Source organism: Dipodomys spectabilis, unplaced genomic scaffold (genome assembly GCF_019054845.1).
Source record: "Dipodomys spectabilis isolate Male_0828 unplaced genomic scaffold, ASM1905484v1 ptg000187l, whole genome shotgun sequence".
NCBI lineage: Eukaryota > Metazoa > Chordata > Mammalia > Rodentia > Heteromyidae > Dipodomys > Dipodomys spectabilis.
In genome coordinates, this window is record NW_024870864.1 from 6110488 (window position 1) to 6137586 (window position 27099).

At 44.0% G+C, this 27099-nt stretch overlaps 1 protein-coding gene across 1 annotated transcript in view; it reads right to left on the bottom strand.

Annotated features, from left to right (window-relative positions):
* The window catches only part of Tbc1d8 (TBC1 domain family member 8), a 124111-nt gene that overhangs the window by 16771 nt on the left and 80241 nt on the right, over positions 1 to 27099 (bottom strand). Inside the window, exons 6-13 of the mRNA XM_042695461.1 lie at positions 21150 to 21357; positions 17451 to 17645; positions 16005 to 16178; positions 14793 to 14943; positions 7835 to 8049; positions 6244 to 6361; positions 1474 to 1759; positions 45 to 174 (exon numbers count right to left, since the gene is read on the bottom strand). Of these exons, the coding sequence (XP_042551395.1) occupies positions 45 to 174; positions 1474 to 1759; positions 6244 to 6361; positions 7835 to 8049; positions 14793 to 14943; positions 16005 to 16178; positions 17451 to 17645; positions 21150 to 21357 (1477 nt within the window). The remainder of the gene's footprint in view (positions 1 to 44; positions 175 to 1473; positions 1760 to 6243; positions 6362 to 7834; positions 8050 to 14792; positions 14944 to 16004; positions 16179 to 17450; positions 17646 to 21149; positions 21358 to 27099) is intronic.

Genomic DNA, 27099 nt, shown 5'->3' on the forward strand with positions numbered 1-27099 from the left:
AGGAGAAGAGAAAGACACTGGAGGCTTGGTCAGGGCTCTCATACCTCATAAGAGTCTCGGATGAGGTCGGCAATGTCAGTCACAGGATAGGGCTCCTGGTCATCGGAGAAAAAGGCATGGTGGCTGCTGATGGGGGGCCCAGGGCTGTCTTCATTCTTAATGTGATCTAGAAACCTGAGCAGACCTTCAGTTACAGGCATGTCTCCCCTCATCCAGGAACCACACACCACATGCTACCTTCACAGAGGCACTGGGCTTGACTCCACCACTCCAGTTAGCTAAAGAGCAACATTTCTCCTAGTGTCTCCCAGCACTGTTCAAGGTCACTGAGTCCATCTAAGACTCAACATTTAGCCTACTACCCTATGATCCAACGATAATACTCTTGGCATTTATCCAAAAGACTGCATGTCAAGATACAGTAAAGACACTGGCACAACTATGTTCACTGCTGCACTATGCCAAGACATGGAAACAGCCCAAATGACCCTCAATGGATCTAAACAAAAATGATAGCTCATCATTTGTATGGAAATGGATAGATTTGAAAAAAATTGCCAAGTGAAGTAAGTCAGGTTCAGAGGCACAAAGGATGCATGTGCTCTCCCTTATTTGGATGTTAGAACTAAATTATAAATTATATATATTCATATTATAAATATATAAAGGGTCACATGCATACATATATGGAAGCATGTTGACTAGAGTATGGTATTTGCAAGGGACAAATCCAGTGGTGTAACTCACTTGAACAACTAACTTTCAATCTAACAAAATCAATACCAAGCAGCTGGAACAGGTGTTGGGGAGAGGGAGGTGAGGCCAGGAGAAGAGAGAAGTAGATGAATGAAGAGAGGAGGGGTGGGAGAACGCAGTCATAATACTCAGTGTATATGTAAAAACAGAACCAAGTCTTGAGGTGATGGGTGGGGTTGGGAAAGATAGGGAGAATGTGGAAGGAGTGATGTTGATCAAGACGCACTGTACAGGAGAACAAAGGTAGCAATGGTACTCACTGGGCACTATGTTGACACTATACAACTTGTGAGTGGGGTGGGAGGGAAAAACCGGGAGAGGAAGGGAAGGGGTGACATGTAACCCCTCTGTCCATCACCTTTATAATGACAATAAATTTATTTCAAGATGCCCGGTACTTATAAATGGATGTGTTGAATTGAAACTCTTTCATATAACTACTTAAAGGAAAAAAACTGAGGATGTTTAATCTTGTTAGTTAAAAAACTTTTCTAGTCTTCACTCTCCTTTGGTGGAGGGGGTTAGGAAGATGGTACCTTTCCCTCACACTTGTAGCAATGCCACATGCTGGCCTGTCTCTCTGGGGAGACCAAGCAACAGGTGGCGAGTAGCAGAATGGAACAGAAAGCTTCCTCAGATCTGGCACACCTGCTGTGGCCTTATCCTGAGGGCCCCAGCTGCCACCAGCTTCATCCCCAGCTAGCCACAGGAGTCTACCTGCTAAGGATCATCAAGGCCTGGCCGTCGTCTTTGCTGCTACACAGATCCTCAGCATTGGCTTCAAGCACAGCCAGCCCCAGCTGGAAGATAGCTTTGATCCCATCGTAGAAGAAGCAATCTACCACATTCACCGCACTCTCCAGAGGCATGATGCTGAGGAACAGAGTCAGGAACCATGACAGAGAGACAGATGCCAAGGCCGAGAGGTCTGTCATGTGCTCCGCCAGCTCTGGGAGGTGCTCCTTGATGAGCTCCTCAAAGACAGACTGGTCCACCTGAGCTCCTGCAAAAGGAAGGCCACAGAGCTTTGAAGAGGAAGGGTTCACAGTATCAAAAATTAGCCTGAACTAAAGACAATCAGAACAATGAAAAACAAGAATATGGCTTCAGAAAAAGATTCATACTTAGTTTACTGAGTTTTTTTTTTACATTTTGGCAAGGTAAGTCACTCTGTGTGTGTGTGTGTGTGTGTGTGTGTGTGTGTGTGTGTGTGTGTGTGTGTGTGTGTGTGTGTGTGTGTGTTTGTTCATGTGCACATGTATATGCTGATACTGAGGCCTGAACTCAGGGCCGTATGCTCTTGGTTGTTTGGGTGTTTTTCCACTCAAAACCAGTGCTCTACCATACCTCCATTTCCAGCATTTTGCTGGTAAAAGGTAAGAGGTTTATGGATTTGTCTACCCAGGGCTGGCGTTAAACCTTGATCTTCAAATCTCAGCCTCCTTAGTTTCTAGGATTACAGGAGCAAGCCACCGGTGCCTGGCTTAACAAGGTAATTCAATGGGTATAGTCTTTAAAACAAAAATAGTGCTCAATCAACTGTACACTAATATAGAAAAGGATGCAGAGGGCTCTACCTCCAGCCATACAGAAAATATAGTTGAAATGATCACAGTCCTATGTGAAAAATTTCTAGAAGAAAACATAGGAACAAAGCCAACCAGCTTAGGACATATAAAGCAGTAATAATAAAGAAAAACTGAATTGGACTTCATGAAAACTAAAACTACTATTCTTCAAAGGATATCATTAATAAAATGAAAATGCAGATTTGGGGAACACATCTGCAATATATATACCTACCAAAGAAATCATATCTAAAATAAACAGCTCCTGAAATTCTGTAAAATATATATAACTAAGTTTTCTTCTTAATAAACTAAAGGTTTGAACAAAGGAGACTGCAAAGGAGTAGTCAAAAAGCACAGACAAATATGTCTGTTAACTAAGAAATGCAAATTAAAACTACCACAATAAATACTACTTTTAACTCACTAGCATGACTAAAATCAGACAATCCTAAGTGTTAATAAGGACATAGGCCACCTGAGATGCCAATACACTACTAGTATGAAATATTCTTTGGAGAACTGATGGTTTCTTTTTTACATTATTCTTTAAATGTTCATGAGACTCCATCTGAATGAATAAAATGCTTCCAGCTAAGTGGGATGTATAAATAGGAGGATTTGTCAGCACAGGCTGGCCTGAACAAAAATCAGGATGCTATCAAAAATAAAGCAAAAAGGATTGGGGGCATGGCTTAAGTGGTATAGCACCTGTTTAACAAGTACAAGGCCCTGAACTTGAATCCCCACACTATCAACAAACCAACAGCAAAACCCAACCAACCAACCAGCCACCCAAACCAAACGAAAAGAAAATGCACCTTAAATCTACTATCGTAGACTAAGGGTCATAAATATGAAAAGAAACTATACACGCATACTGTTGGGAGACAACACACTAAGTCATTGTTGAAAAGAACATATGAGCAATGGGTATGTTCTTTAAAAATCCAGGTTTGTAGGAAGATTTTCCTTCTCACCCAGGATTGGAAGATTAGATTATCATAAGGAAGAAAGCACAACATGCCAACATTATAGATTGATAGTTAGAAAGCTAGCAAGTTCCATTTTGTTTGTGAACTTTTGTTAATTTTTTTCCCCACTCCTGAGTTACATATTTTGATGAGTTTTCTTCTGGAAATCAATGAAATAATTTCTAATTATTCTGGAAAACACATATATTAAACATAATCCATATTTTGCTTCATATTAAAATGATCAAAGTCAGTGGATAACAAGATTTAATTAAAACAAATAGGATCTTCCACCATTGCTGGTGTAATTTCATTTTGTATTGATATACATGTAAAAAGTGTGCAGGTTAGATCAAAGATTCTAGAAATCTTTTATACTAAAATGAAAAGATGTTTTTAGATATGGAAGAGGTATAGTCCAATTCCATAGGAGTTTTATAAACCTCTTAGGAGTTAGGCCTTCATGACAATATTTTAGGTTGAAGTAGATATTCTCTTGTTTCTACAGGTTAATGGAATGAAACACTGACATTCACCCTCCAAAAAAAAAAGACTAAATTTATCCTTGAAATCAGCTCCATGCTATGCTTTATTGTTTTATTTGTTCACAGTCTGTCTGTCTCTGTCTGTTTGTCTCTCTCTCTCTTTGTATTTGACTTAAGATGATCCACAAGAAAGTCTAAAAGCTCTAAAAAAAAAAAACTCTAAAATTACCTATCAGGAAGAAAACAGATGTGAAGACTGAGGCCAACTGACTGTTTCTTATTCAGTTGTTACATTAAACCATGATCTAGGAAGATTCCTGGGTAAATACCCAAGAATAATAACAGTCTAGATTTACAGAAAGACTTGTGAATCATATGAAAGTTACTGCAAGTTTACTTTTCACAGACTAAAACTGGAGGCAGCTCAACTGCCAATCAACAGGTAAGTGGATAATCATGGCATAAACATAGTGCCACACTGCCCAACAATACAGAAGCAAACTACTGGTGCTCCACCAAAGCAGACACCTGTCACAAACATTATATACTATGTTAAGGAAGCCAGAGTTCATTATTACTACATGTGTATGAAGTTCAAGAATGGACCAGATTTCTGTGGTGACAGAAATCAGTACCAAGCATTGTTTATGTCAGAGAAAGGGCAGAAAAGGAACTTCCTGTGTTGATGGAATATTCCAGCTGTTCCTTCCTGTCTCAAGGAAGTGGTCATCACACATCATCACAAGAGGCTGAACTGTTATTCACTGCTGAGTCCAAGCTGCCATTCAGCAATACTCCCCCCCCCCCCCCGCTTCATGCTTCCCAAAGACACTGCAGTGCTATATTGCTTGTCATGCTAGACAATACAACACCTACCACAACACAAAGTGAAAAAGAAGCAAGCCAAGGAGCCACACAGACAATGAAAGGAGCTGTGAAGATGCCCAGTGGCCCACTGAAAACACAAGCATCACCTCTTTCCTGGCCAATCTCACCCACTTGCTCCTGCTCCTTCCCACAATGTATCATATCCTTCCATGCTTAGATCTCTGTTTCAAGGTGAGGGGTGGGGATTTTCTTCCTGCCTTGCCAAATTCCTCCTCAAATTGCTTCTTTTATTTCTGTTCCCACATGCCATTATAATTCTAGACCGCCTCCTTCTCTTATCTGGATTACTAAGAAATGTCCCCAAGACTGTCACCAAACCTAAATGATGTGACAATATTTTCCCCACGAGAAGCTGTGCCAGACCACCGACATACACCTTCAAATCTTCAACCACACAAAAGATAGATGCTCCAAGTGCAGGTTGTAGGGCTATAGGTTTAGATATGACTTCACAACTGTGCCTCCAAAAAGTTCCTGTGTTAAAGACTTGGTCTCTAGGGTAGAGTTACTAGAGGTGGGGATCCCTTGAGGATAGGACGTAGGGGCAGGTCCTTAGGTCACTAGGAACAGGAGGTCACTGGGTCATATGAGGGTTGTTACAAAGGACCAATTTGGCCCCAACCAGCTCTCTTTGCTTCCTAACTAGAGATGCGACCACATGCTCCAAAATGTGTCCCCCACCATGGGGCCCTCACCAGAACTCAGCTACCAATACAGGCACCGTTACTTCATCTACCACATGAGCTAAATAAACTACTGTCTCTTTGTAAGTAACTTGTATAAGTACCTGTTTTAAAGTACTTAGTTATATTAACAAAAAATTGATTAATACAAGCCCAGAAAAAAAATCTTTTTTTTTTTCCCCCCTGGTCCTGGGGCTTAAACTCAGGCCCTGGGAGCTATCCCTGAGCCTCTTTGTGATCAAGGCCAGCACTCTACCACTTGGGCCACAGCCTACTTCCAGCTTTTTTTTTGAGTAGATTATTGGAGATAAGAGTCTCAAGGACTTTCCTGCCCTGACCAGCTTTGAACCATGATCTCAGAACTCAGTATCCTGGGTAGCTAGGATTATAGGAATGAACCACCAACACCCAGCTCCAAAAAGCCTTCTTAAAATCACCTTATGTAAGTATGATTCCCAAAGTCTCCAGCACTGACACACCCACCCTCTCCTATAGAACAGAGAACCACCTCTGCATAGGTTCCCTTGACAACCAACAGGCAAGCCCTGTTCCTTTTCCAACATCAGTGGAAAAATCACTCATTTTCATATTGTGACCTGCTTCTTGGACCTAAGAACTCTCCTTCTTATAAACTCAGCTATCCCTCTCAAATCATTTGGTTTTAATCCAAAATCTGTAGGTGTTTACATCAAAACTGATTTCTCCACACAGCTAGAACTGCACAGAGAATTCTCTGAGTTCGTTTTCCAATTCATGAATCAAACAGTGTTTGTGCAGAGACCAGCTGCATCGTACAGAGGGATCTCATGAACAGCATGGATGATGACCATCTTCCAAAGGGTTTGCTCCCATCCCCATATCCAGAGGAGGAGGCAGGGAGGTAGATTACCGATCACTCGATGGTTGAAGTAGTCAGGCAACATGCGTTCACACACGGCAACCAGCAACCAAAAGGCTTCCTCCTCCTTGGCATAGAGCAGCAACACAGAGGTCAAGATGTTCATGGACTGCTCAGAGGGACACAGAGGAGACAATTACTGACCAGGCAACCAGTGGCATGGAGACATAAAAGAAAAAAAACAAAAAAAACAGGGGCCAGATGCTGGTGTTTCACATCTGTAATCTTAGTTACTCAGAAAGCTGTGATCTGAGGATTAAGGTTCAGAAGCCAGAAGCAGAAAAGTCAGTGAGACCCTTATCTCTAACCAGCAAGAAAACAGAGGTATACCTTACCTGGTAGAGTGCCAGCCTTGAACAAAAAGCAAGAGCATGAAGCCTTGAGTTCAAGCCCCAATACAGGCACAAGTGTTGGGGTTATAGCTCACTGGTAGAGTGCTCACCTAGTATGGAAGGCTGTGGGTTTGATCCCCAGTACCTCAAAACAAACACACAAGCGTTGAAGTCCAAGGAAAAAGATGTGGCAGGTGAGTGATCCAGTGTACCCCATCATACTGACACTTGAGAAGTGACAACCATGGCATCCCATGTCCCAAGTGAGCGATCATGCCCCATAGCCCCCTGGTAAAGCTGGGTTTCGCTAAGATGTGGGTCTCAGGCGTGGCACAAATCCAGCAATGCTTGATAAGTTCAGGCAGACAAACAGACACATGTAATTGTCATTCACCCACTGACTTTGTTTATGAAGTTCAGTCTTAAGTTGCTAAATGTCAGGAGCTTCTCTAATCCAGTCTTAGGTGATTTTGATCTGGTTTTTACTTTGTGGTTGCTGCCTTTATCCCTTCATTGGGAATGGCTCAGAGGAACTCTTACCTCCACTCACCTTTCCTTTAGGTAAGTGGCCTGCCCTAATTATCCCTTCCTCCCCAAATTGCCTTGTGGTTTCAATCCTTATCATTTCTATAGAGATCTCAAGTTCCATTAATGTCATCCCATCTCTGGCCTAGAGAGGGCGGCAAAACTGGAATCTGCTCAGCTCATTTCCTTTCCCACACTGGGCAAAATTTAAGTCTAATTACCAGCCTGTCTTTTTTGCTTGGTTGGCTGGGTTTTTGGTTGTGATACTGGATTTTGAACTCAAAGCCTCAAGATGTGATTGACATACAAGAACTCTACCACTCTTTCCAAGCCCCTAGTCCTGCTTTGGTTTTTTTTTGTTTTTGTTTTTGAAGCGAAGAAGCCTGGACTGTGATCTTCTATTCACAGCTCCCATGTAGTTGAGATGATAAACACACACCAGCCCATCTGGCTTAGAGACTGAGATAAACTCTGTTTTGAACTGTGATTTCCCAGTCACAACCTCCCAAGTAGCTGAGATTACAGGTATGTTCCACTGTACCCAGATAAAGAAAAGTTAGTTTTGCCCTTTTTTGGTACATTCTTTCTGAGAAAGAGTTGAGCATGGCACCTTCAGAGGATAGCACAGTCCCCAGGTCTGGATGACTGAGAACAGATCAAAGCCCTGGTGGGCTGACACAGACACAGACTACGGGGTATTCACACACTGGTGCTCGCCCCTTCACCTGGCAATATCCAATCTTGGGGTTCCGATGGGCATAGGCTGTCAGCACCCTCCTCAAGGCAGCAATTCCTGTCTCGTTCTGGAAGGCGGGATGCTCTGGCAGGGAGCGGTGCAGGTCCCGCTCTATCTCCTCTGTGACCAGGCAGCATCTCCCCAGGGACTGCTCCACCAGAGTCCCATAGTAACCGGGGTTGGAAGCAAGGTCTGTCACAGCATCTGAGGACAGGAAAGCAGCATCAAGAGGAGAAATGACTACTGGAGAGTGCAACTGCCAGAGAAAAGGAGCATCCTGGCTGAGGACCCCAATGGTGGCTCATTACCCACCAAGGAACACCAAGTAGTTTGAAACCATATACAAAAGAACTTCATGTCATGGCTTGTCCTAAGAAACAAAACTTTACTATAACGGTTGCAAAGGGAGATAGAAAAAACTCATAGATAAACTAAGAGGTTCTTAAATTACCTTTTACTAAAAGCAATGTCTTACTTAAATCTACAAATTAACTAAAGGCAAAAGAGCCAGGCATCCCAGCCTCCATTCTGTGCCTATGTCCTTGGAAAACATGGAGTGGGGAAGCATTTTTTGCTTTGAAGGCCATTTGTTATTTATAAGACCATGTGAGGGAAGTACCAAAATGATCTATTCAGGCACACAGCCAAGGGCAGTCAATGAGATGCCTATGAGAGGTGCCAGTGTCTGTCCAGTTACATACCAAATAATTTCATGGACCTTCTATGGTCTACAGGCCAGATGTTCCCACCTCTGTAAAAGCCATTCACGTGGCAGCCATCTTGGACTATGAAGACTGAACAGAGACTATCCATCTTCCCAGTGTCAATGGCCCCTACTGTAACAAGACCACAGCTGACCAATCTTGAGACAACGGGCTGTCAGACTAGCTGGTACCATCTCTCATGCCACCTGTGAACCGGCCTGTGACTAAGACTGCGAACCCCTACTCCAAATTCTTTCTAGTTAACCCAAGGCGAGTATCTGTTTAGAGAAGATGGCTGAAGACTCTGTACTGAAGTGCTGTCTTCTCATGGCTGCCATTAATCTCCTTCCTCTGCCCTTCACCATGTCTCTTTATTTGGATTATAGGGGTTAGTGGAGTTTGGCCTGAGGTCTTTAGACCTCCAGCTTCAAAACTATTTTAGGGATAGGAATATATGAGGCTCTCAGAACACAGAAAAAAGGAATTATTTAATAAATTTGTAATGAACTGTATTCCCTAGAAGGGGGAGTATACATAGGTACTCATGACTTAATACATTGCTCTGACAAGTAATTATCAAGCAACGTGTAGAAGCCACACAGTAAGGCATGATTGGAGTTACAGAGTTAACAAGATGAACACACCATCACCTAAGAGCCCACAGACACCATCACCTAAGAGCCCACAGGCTGGGAGATGAGACTCCGAAGGTGCAAACAAAGCCAGGCAGCCAGGCACAAGAAGTATAGCTAATGCCCAGCCTCTAGTATTCTGTGAGAGAGGAAGGAAAGACTGTGAGTGAGGCCTCCATTCACTCGTCAATCTGACTTAAAGACAGTTATACTTCTGGTTCAGACTAGGAATGGTGGACATACCCTCTGGCTGCAGATCCTCTCCAGACCACCTGACTCTCGCTCATTACTGTGACATGCAGATGTAATACACAGCACTAACACAAATGGAGACATGCAGTTACTGAAATACAATAGCACTCTCCCCATCAAACAAGCAAACCTGTGTGTGTGTGTGTGTGTGTGTGTGTGTGTGTGTGTGTACATGCACACGCATGCACCAGTACTGGGGGCTTGAATTCAGGACCTGGGCACTCTCCCTTAGCTTTTTTTGCTCAGGGTGGGTATTCTAGCACTTGAGCCACACCTCTACTTCCAGCTTTTTGGTGGTGAAGTGGAAATAAGAGTCTTTGGGACTTTCCTGCCTGGGCTGGCTTTGAACCCTGATCCTCAGATCTTAGCCTCTTGAGTAGCTAGGAGTACAGGCATGAGTCACTGATGTCCATCTAAGTTATATTTTTCTCTTGTTTAGGAAACATTCTGTCACTAGGAAAAGATAGTTCATAAATGTTATCTCTATATCCTGCCATGTGAAATGTGTGTGTGCACACACACGCGTGCACGCACACACACACACACACACACACGTATGTGCAATATATATGAAAAAGACCCAGAAGACCTCCGGCCAATGGTGTTAAGAGGTGTCACTTTAGAGGCGGGGCTGGTGACATCACATTCTTTGCTGATTCTTCTACATATTACTTTTCAACACTGAATATACAGTTGTGATTAAGTCCAAATCCATTTTCTGTGTTAAGGGAGGGCTTGGATGGTGAGACAAGCAGCTGGGAAACAGGTGTGTGGGGAGGAGGTAGGCGGGGGTAGGAGAAACCCAAGTGCACACCTAACCTACTGAACACTGGAGAGTGCAGGAACAAGAAGCATGGTGGAGCTGGGTACCAGTGGCTCACATCTGTAATCCTAGTTATATAGGAGGCTACAATCTGAGGATCATGGTATGAAGCTATCCCAAGCAGCTAAGTCCATGAAACTCCTATTAATCACACACACATACACACACAAAAACAAAAAACCCAAAAGTCAAAAGTAGAGCTGTGTCTCAAGTGGTAGAGTACCAGCCTTGAGCAAAAACAAAACAAAATAAAACAACAACAACAAAAACTAAAGGACAAATGCAGTAGTGGTAATGCACTAGACACTATGTTGAAAATGAACGATACAACTTATGGGTGGGGAGAGAGCAAGGGAAGAGATGACATTGTCCAAAAAGAAATGTCTTCCTTACCTGACTTATGTAACTGTAACCCCTTCGTGTATCACATGTATAATAAGAATTTTAATTTTTTTTAAGCTAAGGGACAGCATCTAGGCCCTGAGTTCAAGCCCCAGAACTGGCATTAGAAAAATCATAATAATAATAGCTATGGATGGGCATGTTTGGCAGGAAGGGGAAATGGCCAGTTTGTTGTGGGGGGATAAAAGAGGAGCACGTGTGGTTCGGCTGAGGCAAGTCAAGATAGGTCCTAGTCACTGGAATAGCGATCAGGGAGAGAGCCATCCCCAGCCTTGAGAGCCTTACTGCTGACCTGAGCAGGACAGGTAATATAGGAGCAGATCACACAACACTGACAGCTGCCATGTCACTATAGATATCAGGTGTCTCCCTGCCCTTGGCCACATGCATTTGTATAGTGGGATGAAATGGCTCCAGTGGATGGTAGAGACAGACCAGCGCCCATTTAGCAGGCTCTGGGGAAGCCTGGTCCCCATGTCAGCCCATCTATCAATGTAACTGCCCCATTAATAAAGACCTATGAGACACAGACTAGCAGCTAGCCACAGAGGGAGGCCTTGGGGTCAGATGCTGCACAGGGCTACCACTGGCAGGCCAGGTGGTGGTGGGGAGAGCAAACAGAAGAGGAATGTGCAAATGTAACTCCTGTGGGTGCCCAGGGCTTTCAGTGGAGGAAGGACTCATAGACAGTACTTGGGGACACCAAGGCTACTAGACAAAGAATGAAGATTTTTTTTGTGTAGTTTACTTAGGGCTGATATCTCCACAGACACTTCCTGTCCAGGGGAATCTTAAAAAGAATTCTTGGTACTACAGAGAGGCTGATAAGGACAGGTTTTGGTATTTGATTGTTTTTTTTCCTTTTTTGTGTGTGTGTACCAGTCTTAGGGCTTGAATTCAAGGTACTGGGTGCTGTCTCTTAGCTTTTTTGCTCAATGATGGTGTTCTACCATATGGACCACACCTCTATTTCCAGCTTTTTACTAGTAAACTTGAGATCAGAGTCTTACAGACTTTCCTGCCCAGGCTGGGTTTGAACCACGGTCCTCACATCTCAGTGTCCTGAGTAGCTAAGATTATAAGTGTGAGCCACCCGCACCACCAGACAAGTTTTTGTTTTGGTGGTACTGTGGATCAAACTCAGCATTATTCTTGCCAGGCAGGCACTCTACCACTTGAGCTATGACACCACAGGCCCTTTTTACATTGGTCATTTATGAGGTTCAGTCTTGCCTGACCAGCCTGGGTAGTGATCCTCCTACTTATACTTCCCTGAGTTGCTGGGGATGACAGGGGTACCTCACTGTATAGCAGCCATTAAGTTGTGCATCCCCTGTATCTGGGATAACAGGCATGCACTATAATGGCACCCAGCCATTGGTTCAGAGAGTATCTTGAACTTTTTATTGCCTAGGCTAGCCTCAAACTGCAAACTCCCAATTTCTACCTCCGAATAGCTAGAATTACAGGCTTGAGCCACTGAACTCAGCTTATCAAGGTCAATTTCTATTTATTTATTTACTTGCTTATTTGTTTATTGGTCGAATTAGAATTTTTGCTCAAAGCCTTTGGGCTTTTTGGCTTACTTCCTTGCTGTCACTCTACTACCTAAGCCACAATTCCAGCCAGCTTTTTTCTAGAATGGAATCTTCTGGGCTGGCTTTGAACTATGATCCTCAGAATATGAGCCTCATGAGAAGATAGGATTATAGGTTTGACAAAGTCAGTTTTAAAGGAGATGAGATTGCTATGTCCAGACATCATATTAATCATGAGGTACTACAACGCAGAGACCCTGGCAATTTACACAAGGTCTACAGCTAACACAAGAAGGCTTCTCAGGCCTGCAGCTGGGAGTTCACAGCTAAACCAAAGATAGGGGACTCTGTCTGCACATATACAGTGATCCCTCACAATTGCAGGAGTTATGTTCCAGAGACCCCAATGATAGATGAAAATCCACCAAATAGCAGTTTTATATTTATTATTTATATTTTAAGGCTTTATAAACCCTTCCCACTCTCCTATAAAACTTTCCCACTCTCTTATTAACCTTTCCCACACTCTTATAAATACTTCATATGCTCTTAAACACTTTCTACACTCTTAAACCTATGTAATTTTAACAACATACAAAATTCTATATGGGTACTCACCAGTGAAGTACACTACAACTTGAATGATGAAGATCATGAATTATGTAGCTGTGCAGTACTGATGGCGATGAAGGTGATACCAATGACATGAATGTACTGCACAGCCAAGAAGAGCATTACAGCTCTTCTGAAGGCACCATTGCACCATGTGCTTCATCAGGTGGTTCAGTATCTTCGCCCTGAGCCGTAACTTCTATTTCCACTAAAGGTGTAGGCATAACTAATCTCTTCGTCCAAGTGATGAACATAGTTATGGGGAGTTGCTGGCACTGCTTTTTTCTGAGTGAGAAGGTTTTTATAAACTGATATGCTACTCTCGATTGTATCTATGAAGTGCAATGAACAAAGCACCTGGGGGTCCCATTCTTTAGCCAATCGCTGAAGTTCTTTGGCCATTCTTTTTTTTTTAATTATGTTTTTTATTGTGAAAATAGTGTACAAAAGGGTTACAGTTACATGAGCAAGGTAATGAGTACATTTCTTATCCAGCATTGTTGCCTCCTCCTTTGTTTTTCCCCTACCATCCCTTCCCTCCCACCTCCTCAGCTACACCCCTCCATTCCCCACTCTTTGGCTATTCTAACAATGTTTTCAAGACAACTGAGGAGGCCAACCTCCTCCTCTTCTCCAATCCATAGTTCATCTTGTTCCTCATCCTCTTCTTCATTTGCTAACTTTGTCTCATCCATGTTAAAACACTTGTTCAGGCTTATAGCTCCCTTCCTTGATAATGGATTTCAACATGTCGTTCACATATTCCTTGGTTCTAGCTTTATCTACAGAGGCAGCTTTTCCATGCAGAGAAATGCTCTTGAGTCCAAAGCATCTTTGAAATTGGTCAAACCAACCCTTGCTGGCACTGAATGGGGTTGGTCTGGTGGAAGAAGCACCAACAGTCCTGCTTCTGTATCATTGTCCTCGTCTTCATCCTCATCACAGTTGTGAACATTAGTGCTTTCTGCAAAACTATCATAAAGTTTCTTGGCCTTTGTCTAATGGTGTTGGTATCTAGCAAGATATTCTTCTTCCTGCAGTCATTTATCCACGGAGCCAATGTAAACTCCATGCTCATACTGGCCTTATTGTGCAAAGTGTCCACCCACTTTGCAGTCTTGTTAAAAGTTATCATTGCCATAGACCTACTATTCTTCCTGTTTTTCTTTATGTAATGAACAGTAGATTTATTGCTCACATAATGGTGGCCTACAGCCCTGTGGCTTTTGCCTTCCTTTAACATGTCGAGAAGTTCCACCTTTTCTTTGATGGTAAGCATATTCCTTTGGCACTTGGGTTCACTGCCAGAAGCCTTAGAGGTGCAGAACACTTGGGTGGCATTACAGGAATTAAAATAAATTCTAACTTTTATGAAAATTTCACAAAAACACAGCACCACAGAGCAACACTATGTTCAGTGACCAGATGTTGATGTGAAGTGGACAAGGAGAGATTTTGAAGGTATGAACACAGTGCAGGAGAGCAAATACACAAAAGTTATGGTCACTAAGCTAATCAGCATTCAGGATACAGAACATAGTTCTGTGATTGGTCACCTTCCATTCCATCAGCCAATAGTGTGCTGTGTATAATCTCATGTTGGCAAACTTGAGGAAGTGGTAGTGGTTTACTGTATTTCCATGTGTACAGTGCAGTGTTTATCCGCTGATGAAATATATACTGTATTTTATTTCAATTTAATATTCTTTTAATGGGTTTGAGTTAACATTTTTATGTTTTTATATTGTTTTGAAATTTGTAGGCAAAAATAATTAAAATCCTAATTATATAAGTAAGTATCCACTGCAAAATTCCACGCAAAAACTTTGCAATTCAGAATTAGATATGTTTTTTTTTTTAACTCACAATATGGTGAAGCTGCAAAAAGTGGACCACAATATAGCGAGGAATGACTGTATACTGCTTACCTCAGTATCTGGGTCTCCTCCAAAACTATTTGGCCAGATGGCACAAAGACACTTACCAGAAAAAAGGAGCCAGAGCCTTCCACGCAAAGATTCCGGGATCCCCATGGCTACAAGCTTCCGGATCTTCTCTGTGCGGAACATACACACGGTCCGGCCATACTCCACAAAGTGGTCATTCCATAGACTGATTTTGATCTGTTCTTGGGACTGTAAGTGGAAATACTTGTTAATGCATAGAGGCTTCTTTGTAGGACAGGTTTGTCCACAGCTGCCAAATACCCAACCCCAATCCCTAATGGCAGAATGAATGTCCTCACAGAATTGACTGTATGGACTAAAGGACAGAGCCAGTGATGTCTGAATTTATGCAGTTCATATATTTCAACCTCAATTGGCACAAAAAAAAATGTTAAGATGAATAACCGGCCCTCCAAGACTTGAGAGACAGGGGAGAAAATTTATGACAATCAAACGCAATTCCTAGCAAGGTGTTGATGGCTTATGTATGTAATCCTAGGTATTCAGAAGGCTAAGATATGAGAATTGTGGTTTGAAGCCAGTTTGGGCAAAAAAGTCCATGAGACTGCTATCTCAAAAAAAAAGACAAAAACAAGCAAACAAAAAAGAACAAAACACTAACAGCTGATTACAGAAGATCCTTGGTGAACAGGAAATAACTAGGCAATAATGTCACAGCCACAACCTGTTCGTCCCGGCTGCTACCTGGCTTCCTGCCTGTTACGGCTGCATATCAAGGTACAATTTCTAGACTAGCTACACTTGTACATGATTTCTGCCCCAAAGTGGCCGTACATAGAAAATAAAAAACTATAGCAAAGTGTAGCAAACACACTTTGAGCTCAGTAAAAACTAGAAGACAGGCAACCTTCAGTGCCTCATGTCAAAAAAAGGAATCCAGTAACAAAAAAAGGAATCCAGTAACAAGGTGCTCACATGCCTTGGCAAGCAGAAGAAAGACTAGGAGCAGAATCACCTAGTAGCCCAGATGGACAGCACTACCAGATGCCCAGACCACATGGGATAGTGGCATTAGTCAAACACTAAGAGAACAAGTGGAGACAGCCAGCTACCCCCCCAGCTGTCTGCCCAGAGGACAATGGGGAAAGGGAATGCTGGCTGCCAAGGGTCCCCAACCACCCACATCCACCAGCTCTTGAGACCACATTCTATGGTAATCAAAGGTGGGCAACCACCCATGCCCACTGCCCAGCTCAGTGTCCCTATCAGGACAGAGACACCTCACCCACCAGGCGGGAGTCGGGGCTCTGGCAGCCTGACCGCTGGTGGAAGACAGCAGTCAGGGGCTCAGGGTGCGGTGGGGGGCTCTTCTCACTTTCCTCATGATGTTGAGAAGACTCCACTGTAAGGTCCCCAAACTTGTGCTCACCACACATGCTTGCTGAGTAAAACAAAGGGGATGTCTGCATGGCAGGAAGGAGAGAGAGTAAATAAGCACAATTATTGTGTGGCAATTCAAAATTAAATTGTATGCCTTATATCTTAAAGAAAAGTGTGTTATAAATAAAGCGTGTCAGGCTGGGCCTATGGCTTAGTGGTAGAATGTTTGCCTAGCATGCATGAAGCTGGGGGTTTGATTCCTCAGTGCCACATAAATAGAAAAAGCCAGAAGTGCCGCTGTGGCTCAAGTGGTAGAGTGCTAGTTTTGAGCAAAAAGAAGCTCAGGGGCAGTGCCCAGGCCCTGAGTTCAAACTCCAGGACTGGAAAAAGAAAGGAAGAAAGAGAGAGAGAAGAGAAGAGGAGAAACGGAGAAGAAGGGAGGAGAGGGGAAAGGAAGAGAGGGGAGGGGGAAAAAAGAGAGGGGAGGGGAGGGGAATATAGGAAAGGTGAGAAGGGAAGAAAAGGTATGGGAAAGGAGGGGAGGGGCGGGCCATAGAAGACAAGGTCCCAGTAAACACAGGTCCCAATTAATACGCTTAGCTTAAGAAATGACAAAGCTCCCACTCAGCATGTTACAGCTGGCCCTGCAACCTGTGAGGAAAGTACCCCACTGGCACCTCTAAGTAACATTTACCCAGGTCACTCTATATTACCAAAGTGACACAGAGCTGGGCACTGGTGATTCATGCCTATAATCCTAGCTACTCAGGATGCTGATATCTGATCAAGGTTCAACGCCAGCCTGAGCATGAAAGTCCATGAGATTCTTTTTAATATTTATTTATTTATTTATTTGCCAGTCCTGGGGCTTGAACTCTAGGCCTGGGCACTGTCCCTGAGTTTCTTTTGCTCAAGGCTAGCACTCTACCACATGAGCCACAGCACCACTTCTGGCTTTTTCTGTATATGTGGTACTGAGGAATCAAACCCAGGGCTTCATGCATGCTAGGCAAGCACTCTACCACTAAGCCACATTTCCAGACCCCTAAACTACAAAAAAAGCTGAAAGTGAAGCTATAGGTCAAGCAGTAGAACACTAGCCTTGAACAAAAGAAGCTAACAGAGAGAGCCCAGGCCCTGAGTTCAAGCCCCAGGGTCAGTGCACACAGATGCACACACACACACGTATGCATGCAAATGAAGTGACACAAGACACATGCACAAGCCCAACAGTGTCTGGTGTGTTTGTCTTAACAACCCAGTGGCCCATCTCTGTGTACTTTCTGTGGAGGCACTGCCTGGAGTGTGGTTTAAGGGCTTTCTGTCATGGATGGCCACTCCGTGAAGACTCCTACCATGTCATCGTCACTGGAGGTGTCATATCGCACAGGGTGGTTGGCGTGAACCTGCTTGAGTCTCACTAGCAGGCTCTCCACCAAGATGTCTCTGTCCTTGAGCTCGATGAACTGGAAGGCCATCTTGCTCCGGATGCTGACAATGATGGGGTTGGGCAGCAGGCTTGTGTCCTCCATCTTCTCGATGCTCACAATCTGCAGCACAGTGACATAGAGTTCAGCAAGGACCATTACAATCAGACTGCCGGTCACATTTCAGAAAATATCCCAAGACAGCAGGGAGCTGGTGACTCATGCCTCTAATCCTGGTTACTCAGGAGGCTGAGATGAGGATCATGCCTCCAAAACAGACCACAAAGACAAGTCTGAGACTTATCTCCAATTAAGCACCAAAAAGCTACAAGTGAAGCTATATAGCCCAAGTAGTAGAACACTAATCTTGGACAAAAAAGCTCAGGGACACCACCAAGGCCTTGAATTAAAGCCCCAGAACCAGTGTTTTAAAAGTAATTTAAAAATATTTGTTTCCCTCAAGATAAATCTCCAGGCACCAACTGCTCATCCCTAGCTACTTGAGAGGCTAGGAATGGACAGATTATGGTTCAAGGTAACCCAGGCAAAAATAAGTTCTCAAGATCTTTTCTCAAGTGACAAAAAGCCAGGCCCAAGCAGAAAACAAGACCTTGCCTCAAAATACCAAGTATAACTCTGGTGCCAATGGCTCACACCTGTAATCCTACTCAGGAGGCTGAGATCTGAGGATCAAGGTTCCAAGCCAGCCTGGGCAGAAAAATCTGTGAGATTCTTATCTCTAATTAATCATACACACACACACACACACACACAGAGCTAGAAGTGGAAGTGTGACTCAAGTGACAGAAAGCCAGCCTTAAATGAGAAAGCTAAAGAAGAACCCCCTGGCCCTGAGTGCAAGCCCAGTACTGGCACAATGACTGAATGAATGGATAAAGACATGTATAAATGTATGTATGTATGTATGTGTAATGGTGTAAAAAAAAACAAAAAAACAAAAAATACAGTACAGCTGGGTGCCGGTGGCTCACACCTGTAATCCTAGCTACTCAGGAGGCTGAGATCTGAGGATCGCAGTTCAAAGCCAGCCCAGGCAGGAAAGTCTGTTGAGACTCTTATCTCCAATTAAACACCAGAAAACCAGAAGTGACTCTGTGTCTCAAGTGGTAATTAGCCTTAAGCTAAAGAGTTGAGGGACAGTGCCCAGGCCCAGAGTTCAAGCCCCATAACCTATAAAAACAAATTAAAAAAAAAAAAAAGTACAAAAGGGGTATGGTCTGGGGGCGTGGCTTAGCCAAACAGCGACAGCCTAGCAAGCATAATCCTCAAATCCAAATGCAAGTGCCATCAAAAAATAAATTTACAGGGCTGGGAAGGTGGCTCAGTGGTAGAGCGCTTGCCTTGCATGCCTGAGGCCCTGGGTTCAATTCCTCAGCACCACATAAGCAAAAAGAAAAAAAGCCGGAAGTGGCACTGTGGCTCAAGTGGTAGAGTGCTAGCTTTGAGCTGAAGAGCTGAGGGACAGCGCCCAGGCCCAGAGTTCAGGCCCCACAACCAGACCCAAAAAATAAATAAATAAATAAATGTACGGCTGGGCACCAGGAAAGTCTGTGAGACTCTTATCTCCAATTAACTATCACAAAACCAGAAGTGGCACTGTGGCTCAAAGTGGTAGAGCACTAGCCTTGAGCAAAAAGAGCTCAGCAACAGTGCCAGGCCCCAAGTTCAAGCCCCACAACACACAAAAACTAAGAAATAAAAATAAATAACTAAGTTTACAAAATTAAGAAAATACCCCAGGATAGAAAGTAAAGGTGAAAAGGTGCAAAGCAGCATTACCCAAAAAATACTGGAAAGTGGCAGCACCCTGAGGAGACATCAGCAGAAAAATGGATAAGCAAACTGTGGTTTAGGCAGATACCAGAATATCATTCAGCCTTCAGAAAGGAATTTGACTCATTCTGGTGGTTTATCCCTGTAATATTAGTTACTTAGGAGGCTAAGATCTGAGGATTGTGACTCAAAGTAAGTCCAGGCAAGAAAGTCTGTGAGACTCTTATCTCTGATAAACTACTCAGAAAAATCTGGAAGTAGCACTGTGGCTCATGAGGTAGAGCACTAGCCTGCTGCAAAAGCAGCTCAGGAACAACACTCAGGCCCTGAGTTCAAGCCCCAGGACCTGCACCCCCCCAAAAATAAAAAGGAATTCTGACAAATGCCTCAATATGGATGAACCTTCAGGATATCATACTACATTAATCAATCCAATCACAAAAAGACAAATACTCTATGAGTCCACTTATTCAAGGTACCTAGAGTAGATACTGTAGGGACATGGCCATCTGGTAGATGCCAAGAGTAGGGGTCAGGTCAGGATAGACAGGGTAGTTAGTATTTAATGAGGGAATTTCAAGTTGGGAGGATATAAAAGTCCTAGAAGATAATAGTAGTAGATACTGAACAATGTGAATTACTAAGTATCACTTAACTGTACACTTAAAAAAAATTACTGAGATGGTAGTTTGTTATGTATATGTTGCCAGAAAAAAATTATGTGAGGCATGTTCCAAATTTCTCCTTCCACTAATAAGAATGTTTGTATAATGAACACATCCACTGCAGAACAATGCATGGAGGTAGGACATTATGAATGGATGAGGTAGAGTGTTATGAATGAAAAGCCTGAGTCCACTTAAGAACAAGGCTCAGGGCCTATAACATAAGACCCAAGACTCCTGCATCTTGAAGGATCAGCCAGGGATACGTGACTTCAAAGGACTCAGCTGCTCAGAACTTGGAGTAAACTCAGTTTGTTCCCCACTAGTTCCAAAAAGAAAATTACAGAGTTTTATAGGAGAAAAGAACTTGATTCATACTGAAGAAACAATTGTTAGTTTTTCAACTGAAATTAGAGATTATAAAAGCCAAGCCATGTGTCATTTATTTTCAAAGTAAAGCTTTTTATAGGTTGCTTTTTTTTTTTGCAGGTGGAAGAGGACAATTCACTTCTAAAGGTTGTTGGAAAAGCTTTAATTGCTAAGCATGTATTTTTTAATAACAGCTTTATCAACAATGTGGAGGTTAGAATACTCTGTTTATACCCATCACCTCTAGGTAAATTTCAGGTTGCCAAGGCAACAAAAGAAAAAGCCACAGCCAAATGGATAATGGTCCAATTTAGGCTCTGCTCCCCTCTGAATGGCCACCCTTCTAGATGTCCATCTTCACACAGCAAAGGCATGCCATGTGAACATCCCTTCTGGAGCTCCAGCTCACAGCCAGTATCACTAGTTTCTGTGGACTGGATATAGCTCGAATGTGTCTTCCAAGGGCTCATGTGTTGTATACTTGGTCCCTAATAGGGCAATATTACGAGATAGTACAGCCAAGAACAGGTGGGACCAAGTGAAAGTGGTTAGGTCATCGGAAGTATTGCCCTGAGAAGGGATTAATACAGTTCTCATAGGACCCTGGCTAGTCCCTAGGAGATGGGTTGTTACAAAAGAGCCAGACTGGCTCTTCCATGCTTCCTGTCTTTATCCTCTTTTCACACATTCTCCCATCACTGTGATGCCATTCACCAAGAAGAAGGCCACTGGAGAGCTGAGCAGGAACTTGCCACCATACTTCTAAGCCCTCAAAATTGTTGAGCTAAGCAAACCCTACCTCTCGGAGTGGAAGGACAACATTACAGCAGCCATCTTCTCTGCTGGCAAAACAGATGTAGCTGTCAGAGGTGAACATTCGGCCCACTGTGTGGCAGCGACTGAAGGGCGTCCACAAGGAGCAGTCCACAACTGCCTGCAGCTTCTCTTTCCTCGGCAACCTGAAGAACGCCCGGAAGAACTCGTTCTGTGCTCTGGCTTCGAGATCCCTGGTAAAGGCCGAGCAGGAGAGAATAAGAGGCAGGAAGGGTGAATGTATATATAAGATTATTAAAGAAAATACTGTGAAGCCTACTGGTACAACCTGACAGCTGAGTGAATGAAAAAGGTTGTATTTCTACAGCCAGTTTATCTCCCATGCTCCAATTTCCTAACAGAGAGTGTTGTCTGCAAAGAGAAATAATTGGAGGACCTTGGGTCAAGGTAAGCAGATTTTCTTGGTCTGAGTAGTACAAGGAATGACCATAGAAATGGCCTAAGAAATCCAAAAGTATCAAAAAGTCAGGTAGTGTCAGGTGATAGTGTTCATGCCTATAATCCCAGCTCCTCAGGAGGTTGTGATCTGAGGACTGCAGTTTGAAACCAGCCTAGGCAAAAAAGCCTATGAGACTCTGGTCTCCAATTAACTGCCAAAAGCCGAAAGTGGAGCTAGGGTTCAAAGGTAGAGTGTCCACCTGGAAAACACAGAGCCTGAAGGCCCTGAGTTCAAACACCAGTACCAGTACCAAAAAAAAAAAAAAAAAAAAAGCTGGATGGTAAGTACTGGTGAGGATGTGAGTGGAAAATGATCTAGCAAGAATCTGCAAAGTTAAAAATAAACCACATACTCCCAAATTTCACTCCTAGTTATATCTACCCAACAAAACTTAATTCCACTTACAAACTTGCCCATACATTTTTTTTTTTGGTCAGTCATGGGGCTTGAACTCTGGGCTTGGGCACTGTACCTCAGCTCGTCAGCTCAAGGCAAGCACTCTACCACTTGAGCCACAGTGCCACTTCTGGCTTTCTTTTTTTTTTTTTCTGCTTATGTGGCGCTGAGGAATCGAACCCAGGGCCTCATGCATGCAAGGCAAGCGCTCTACCACTGAGCCACCTTCCCTGCCCTGACCATACATTTTTATAGCATTATTATTCATAATAACCAAAAAATAGGAGTTACTCAAATGTCCGCCAATTGTTTGGATAAGCAAAATGTGGTCCATCCCTGTAATTGGGGAGATATTATACAGCTATAGCAATAGGAATGCACCAGGACTTGAGGAAGCAGAAAGCACTGTGTTTGAGGAAAGTAGAAAGAAAGGTCACACACACTGCTCCATTCCACTGAGAGGAAATAACCACACCAGACGGTGGAGAGAGGCAGCTAACAAGCTAATGATGACTGAGAAATTGGAGGAAAGGAGAAATAGCCAGTCAATGCTCCTTAACATGGGGTTGATTTTGGAGGTGATAAAACGTAACAATATTGATTGATGTGTTGGATGCACAATTCTATGAATAGTGTAGAAAACTGAGTGGTGAAATGGATGGTATGTAATTAAATACAAGAAGAAGAAAAAGGAGAAAGAAGAGGAGGAGGAAGAAGAGGAGGAGGAAGAGGTGGTCGTATAGGTGGAGGAGGAGAAGAGGAGCCTGTGGAAGGGGAGCAAGGCAAGGCATTGTGAACTCTCCAGAAGTTAACCTGCAAGAGAGCAAGGCATGGGATGGTCAAGATGACCAAGCTCCCAAGGGCAACCATGTCCAACATATTTAAATGTAAATGAAAGACAGTCTCCTAAGAGAGCAGGAAGATGGCTACCACAGCTGGAAAGCACAAGAGAAGGAGTGAGGAGAGGCTGGCCGCTCAGTCCTAAGCTACAATGGAGAAGGAAGAGTCTGCTCTACTCTACTGTGGCCCAATATGGTAGGTGATCATACGACACATCAATATACCACATGGTACATGTGGACCTGAGCCCCCAATTCTCTTGGGTATATATAAATAGGAATGAGAGTTCTTTTTTGTTTTTGTTTTTGTTTGGGGGGGGGGTATTTGTTTTTTGTCAGTCGTGAGGCTTGAACTCTGGGCCTGGGCGCTGTCCCTCAGCTCTTCAGCTTAAGGCAAGTGCTCTACCACTGGGCTGGCTCTGAACTGCAATCTTCAGATCTCAGCCTCCTGAGTAACTAGGATTACAGGTGTGAGCCACCAGCACCTGGTGGAATGAGATTTCTTAAATGCTAGAGGAAAAGATCTTTAATATTTTCACCAAAAAAAAATATAAATGTTTCAAAAGTTATACTTAACCTAAGCATCACACAATGTACACAAATATGAAAAATCACATGGTACCCCATTTACATGTACAATTCCTATGTTTTCAGTATCAATTTGAAAAGCAAATGGCTCATGCCTGTAATCCTAGCTACTCAGAAGGCTGAGATATGAACATCATGATATGAAGCCAGTCAGGACAGAAAAGAGACTCTTATCACCAATTAACCACCAAAACTCCAGCACTGGAGCTGTGGCTCAAGTGGTAGAGTGCTAGCCTTCAGTTCAGAAAGCTAAGGGAGGGTGCCCAGGCTAAAATTCAAGTCCCAGTGAGGGCACAAAACAAATTTAAGAAGAGGTGAGTGTGTAGCTCAGCAGTATAGTATCAGCATTGCAAGCAGAAAGCTCACTTCTGGGGTGTATGGTGGTGGTGGTGTGTGTGTGTGTGTGTGTGTGTGTGTGTGTGTGCATAGACATACTTTGGGGCCCATACAGTGTTTTACCACTTGAGCCACACCTCCATCCCCAGCTTGTGGGTTATAATCATGGGGATTTAATACAGCCTGGGCACTGCCCCTGAGCTTTTTTTGTGCAAAGTTAGTGTTCTACCATTTGAGCCTAGCTTTCTGGGTGGTGAACTGGAGGTAAGAATGTCACAGACTTTCCTGCCTAGGCTGGCCACGAACCATGATCCTCAGATCTCAGCCTCCTGCATAGCTGGATTACAGGTACAAGCCACTTATGTCCCACATACTTAAATATCTGGTGTAGCTGACATGAAGACAGCACCATGAGTAGTGAGATCAGCTCCTTATGCAGACCAGAGGAAGAGCATCCTTTAAGTCTGTTTCTACAAAGGTGGCAATTTTAATGCTAAATCCATCAGCTGCCTTTTCTCAACAGCCTCAAAAGCAAAGCTTCCTAGATGCAGCTTGCTCCTCAGACCTTCCAGTACCTGCAACTGTCTCCATTAAAGACACAGAAAGGCCACACAGCCATCATGTCCTAAGATGGCAGCCGGCACAGGTCTGGGAGGATGGACTTGGTTCACAACCTCCCCCTCCTCCCCTAGTGCTAATGTGCACAGGCCAAAGCAATCACTCTAGGAGTGCTAGAGCTGAGACTAGCAGAGAAAGTACAGGCTGACCACATGCCACCAGGCAAGCCTGTCACTATGCTGGCATGAATGCAGTTGATCAAAACTTCATGTTTGCTGTTGCAGCTGAAATCAATATGTACAATTCCCACATGGCAACTAAACAGAAAGTTCTAGATTCTATATAAACAGCTTGTAAAAACTCACATTTAATTTATAAGAACATAGACCAAGAAAGTTAAGAGGTAGAGTTCACTGATTTCTTTACCATTTCAGAAGATCACATAAAGACACATCAAATATAGGTGTCCTGCCCTCCTCTCCAGCCAATGGTCCAGAGCACTGTTAGGAAGCTCACATACCACCTGTCACTCCACCCGGTCATCTGGGCCACACATGTGACGGGACTGTATCAGCCAGCTTGATGCTGTTTCTAGGCCAAAGGCTCCCCAGCAAGCTGGGCAGGTGAAGTGTCTGGGTTAGCTCAGTTTCAAGGGTTTCACATCCATGAATGATACAGGACACCCCAGCCACAGCTCCTTCTAAAGCACACAAAGGCTTTCCCTGAGTGGCTCTTAGTTATGTGACCATCCCAGGCCAGTGCCTCATGCTTTGAAACTAGAAAACGCTACTAAGTGCTAGGGGTTCACACCTTAATTCTAGTTACACAGGAGGCTGTGATCTGTGGATCATGGTTCAAAGCCAGGCCAGGCAAAAAAGCCTATGAGACTCTGATCTCCAATTAACCACTAAAACACTAGATGTGGAGCTATGGCTCAAGTGGCAGAACACCAGCAGGGTGTATAGGTGGATGGATGGATAAAGAATTTGGGAAATGCCAAATCTAGCCTTTAAGACAGAAAGGGGTGAGGAAACTCAAAGCTACTGTGTACTCAGAACATCTTGTTCTCTGTGACCGCTAGAGTCCAAAGCAAATGACAGAGTGACACTCTAGTGTGGTAGCTTGTTCCTAAAGAACATGAAGCCCGCCCAGCCCTAGCACTTGGGGCTCTGCAGGTTCCTTCAGCCCCTCAATTCCCTTGGAAATCCATCCACCCAGATGCCCCAAGAGACCAGAACCTCAACAAGACAGGGCATCTGAGACTTTTCAAAGAAGTTCCTGCCTTCATCCTTTTAGCTGCCCCAGTAGAAATCGAATCATCCCTGCAGCTCCAGGTCTGGGGGGAGGGGCTGCGAGGAAGATGACAAGAGCTTCCTGCAAGGTGAGGACTGGTGGGGCTGCAGAGCCTCAGAGCTGTCAACCTGCTCCAGTGCAGGGCTCAGCTTGGGTCACATGCCTGGGAAGGGAGCGCTCATACACATGCACACACAGCAAGGACTGCATGAAGATGCAGGCAGGAAGAAGTTAAATGGATCTGAAAAGCCAGAAAGCACTTGTGCCATGGGAGCAGGTTCCACACACAATACCACTTGGCATTTTGTCAGTAGGTGCAGTCAGTCAAGATAGTTTAGGCTCCAATCACCTCTGCTCCCCAAACATGGCTGTCTACCTTCTCTCACCCTCTTACTTCCTATCTCCTCCCTCTATGAGTTCTGGGAAGTCCCTCCCAGCCCTCACTTGCTTGTCTCTAAGCTCTGATGACAAGACATGCTAAGGAGTCCAGCGCGCAGGTCTCCTATGCACCTGGTGAGCTGGGCAATGGTGGGTGCCAAGTCCTGCCAGCACTCACTCACTGCATAGATCCCAGGTGTCAAAGCCCTCTCCTTCCCTCTCCTACACAGGTCCAAGCCTGGCTCTAGCCAGGATCCAAAGGCCCCCACAAAGGCACAACAGGACCAGAGTGATTAAGCACTGAGGTTCAGGCCCTCAAGGGCATTGCTGGAAATCTCTTAGATGGAGAAAGTAGGGGGAGGGGGAGGGAAAGATAAAGAGGGGAGGGGAGGGGAAGAGAGACATTCCAGCACTGCTAGCTGGGCCTGAGCTAGGGAGACTGTTTTCCTAAACTTTCAGACCTGGGTTCTCTTGGCAGGGTGCCAAGGGCACTGACTCATTACCTGTTTACACCCACAGGCCATGGTCTCCATGACAAAAGCTGCCTGCAGTGACAACTGCCAGGCAAAGGGCTGGCAACTCTACCTTCCACTTTGGGAGGAAGTCCCAGGCAACAATCCATGTCCCCAAGGTGTGTCTGACCACCCAAGAGCTCCTGGACCACCCATCCCAAGGACCCTTTGTGTCATTACCTTATTCTTCTCTCTTCTTTCTAACAATTCCCAGAGTAGACTGTGGGGGCAGGGTGGGGCAGCTGGCAGAACTACACTGAATTTGGGAGCATAAACAAATATGGCCAACACTGATAGTTGTTTTTTACCCCCAAATGATTTTACCAGTAAAAAATTAGCTGTTGGAGAAGTCTGGGCTTCCTCTTCTAATAAATGTCTACCTAGAAGTATGGCTCAATCACACCTTACCTGAAATCCAGGTAAGCCTATGGCTTAGCAGCATACCTAAAGCTGTTAGAAGGCTCCTTTGTCTACCTGGGACAATGTGGTGGCAATTCACAGGTGAATAGGAACCAGATCTAGGTGGTACCTGGTCTCATATAACATTTCTTCAGAGATTTGTAATAGTGGCTTTTT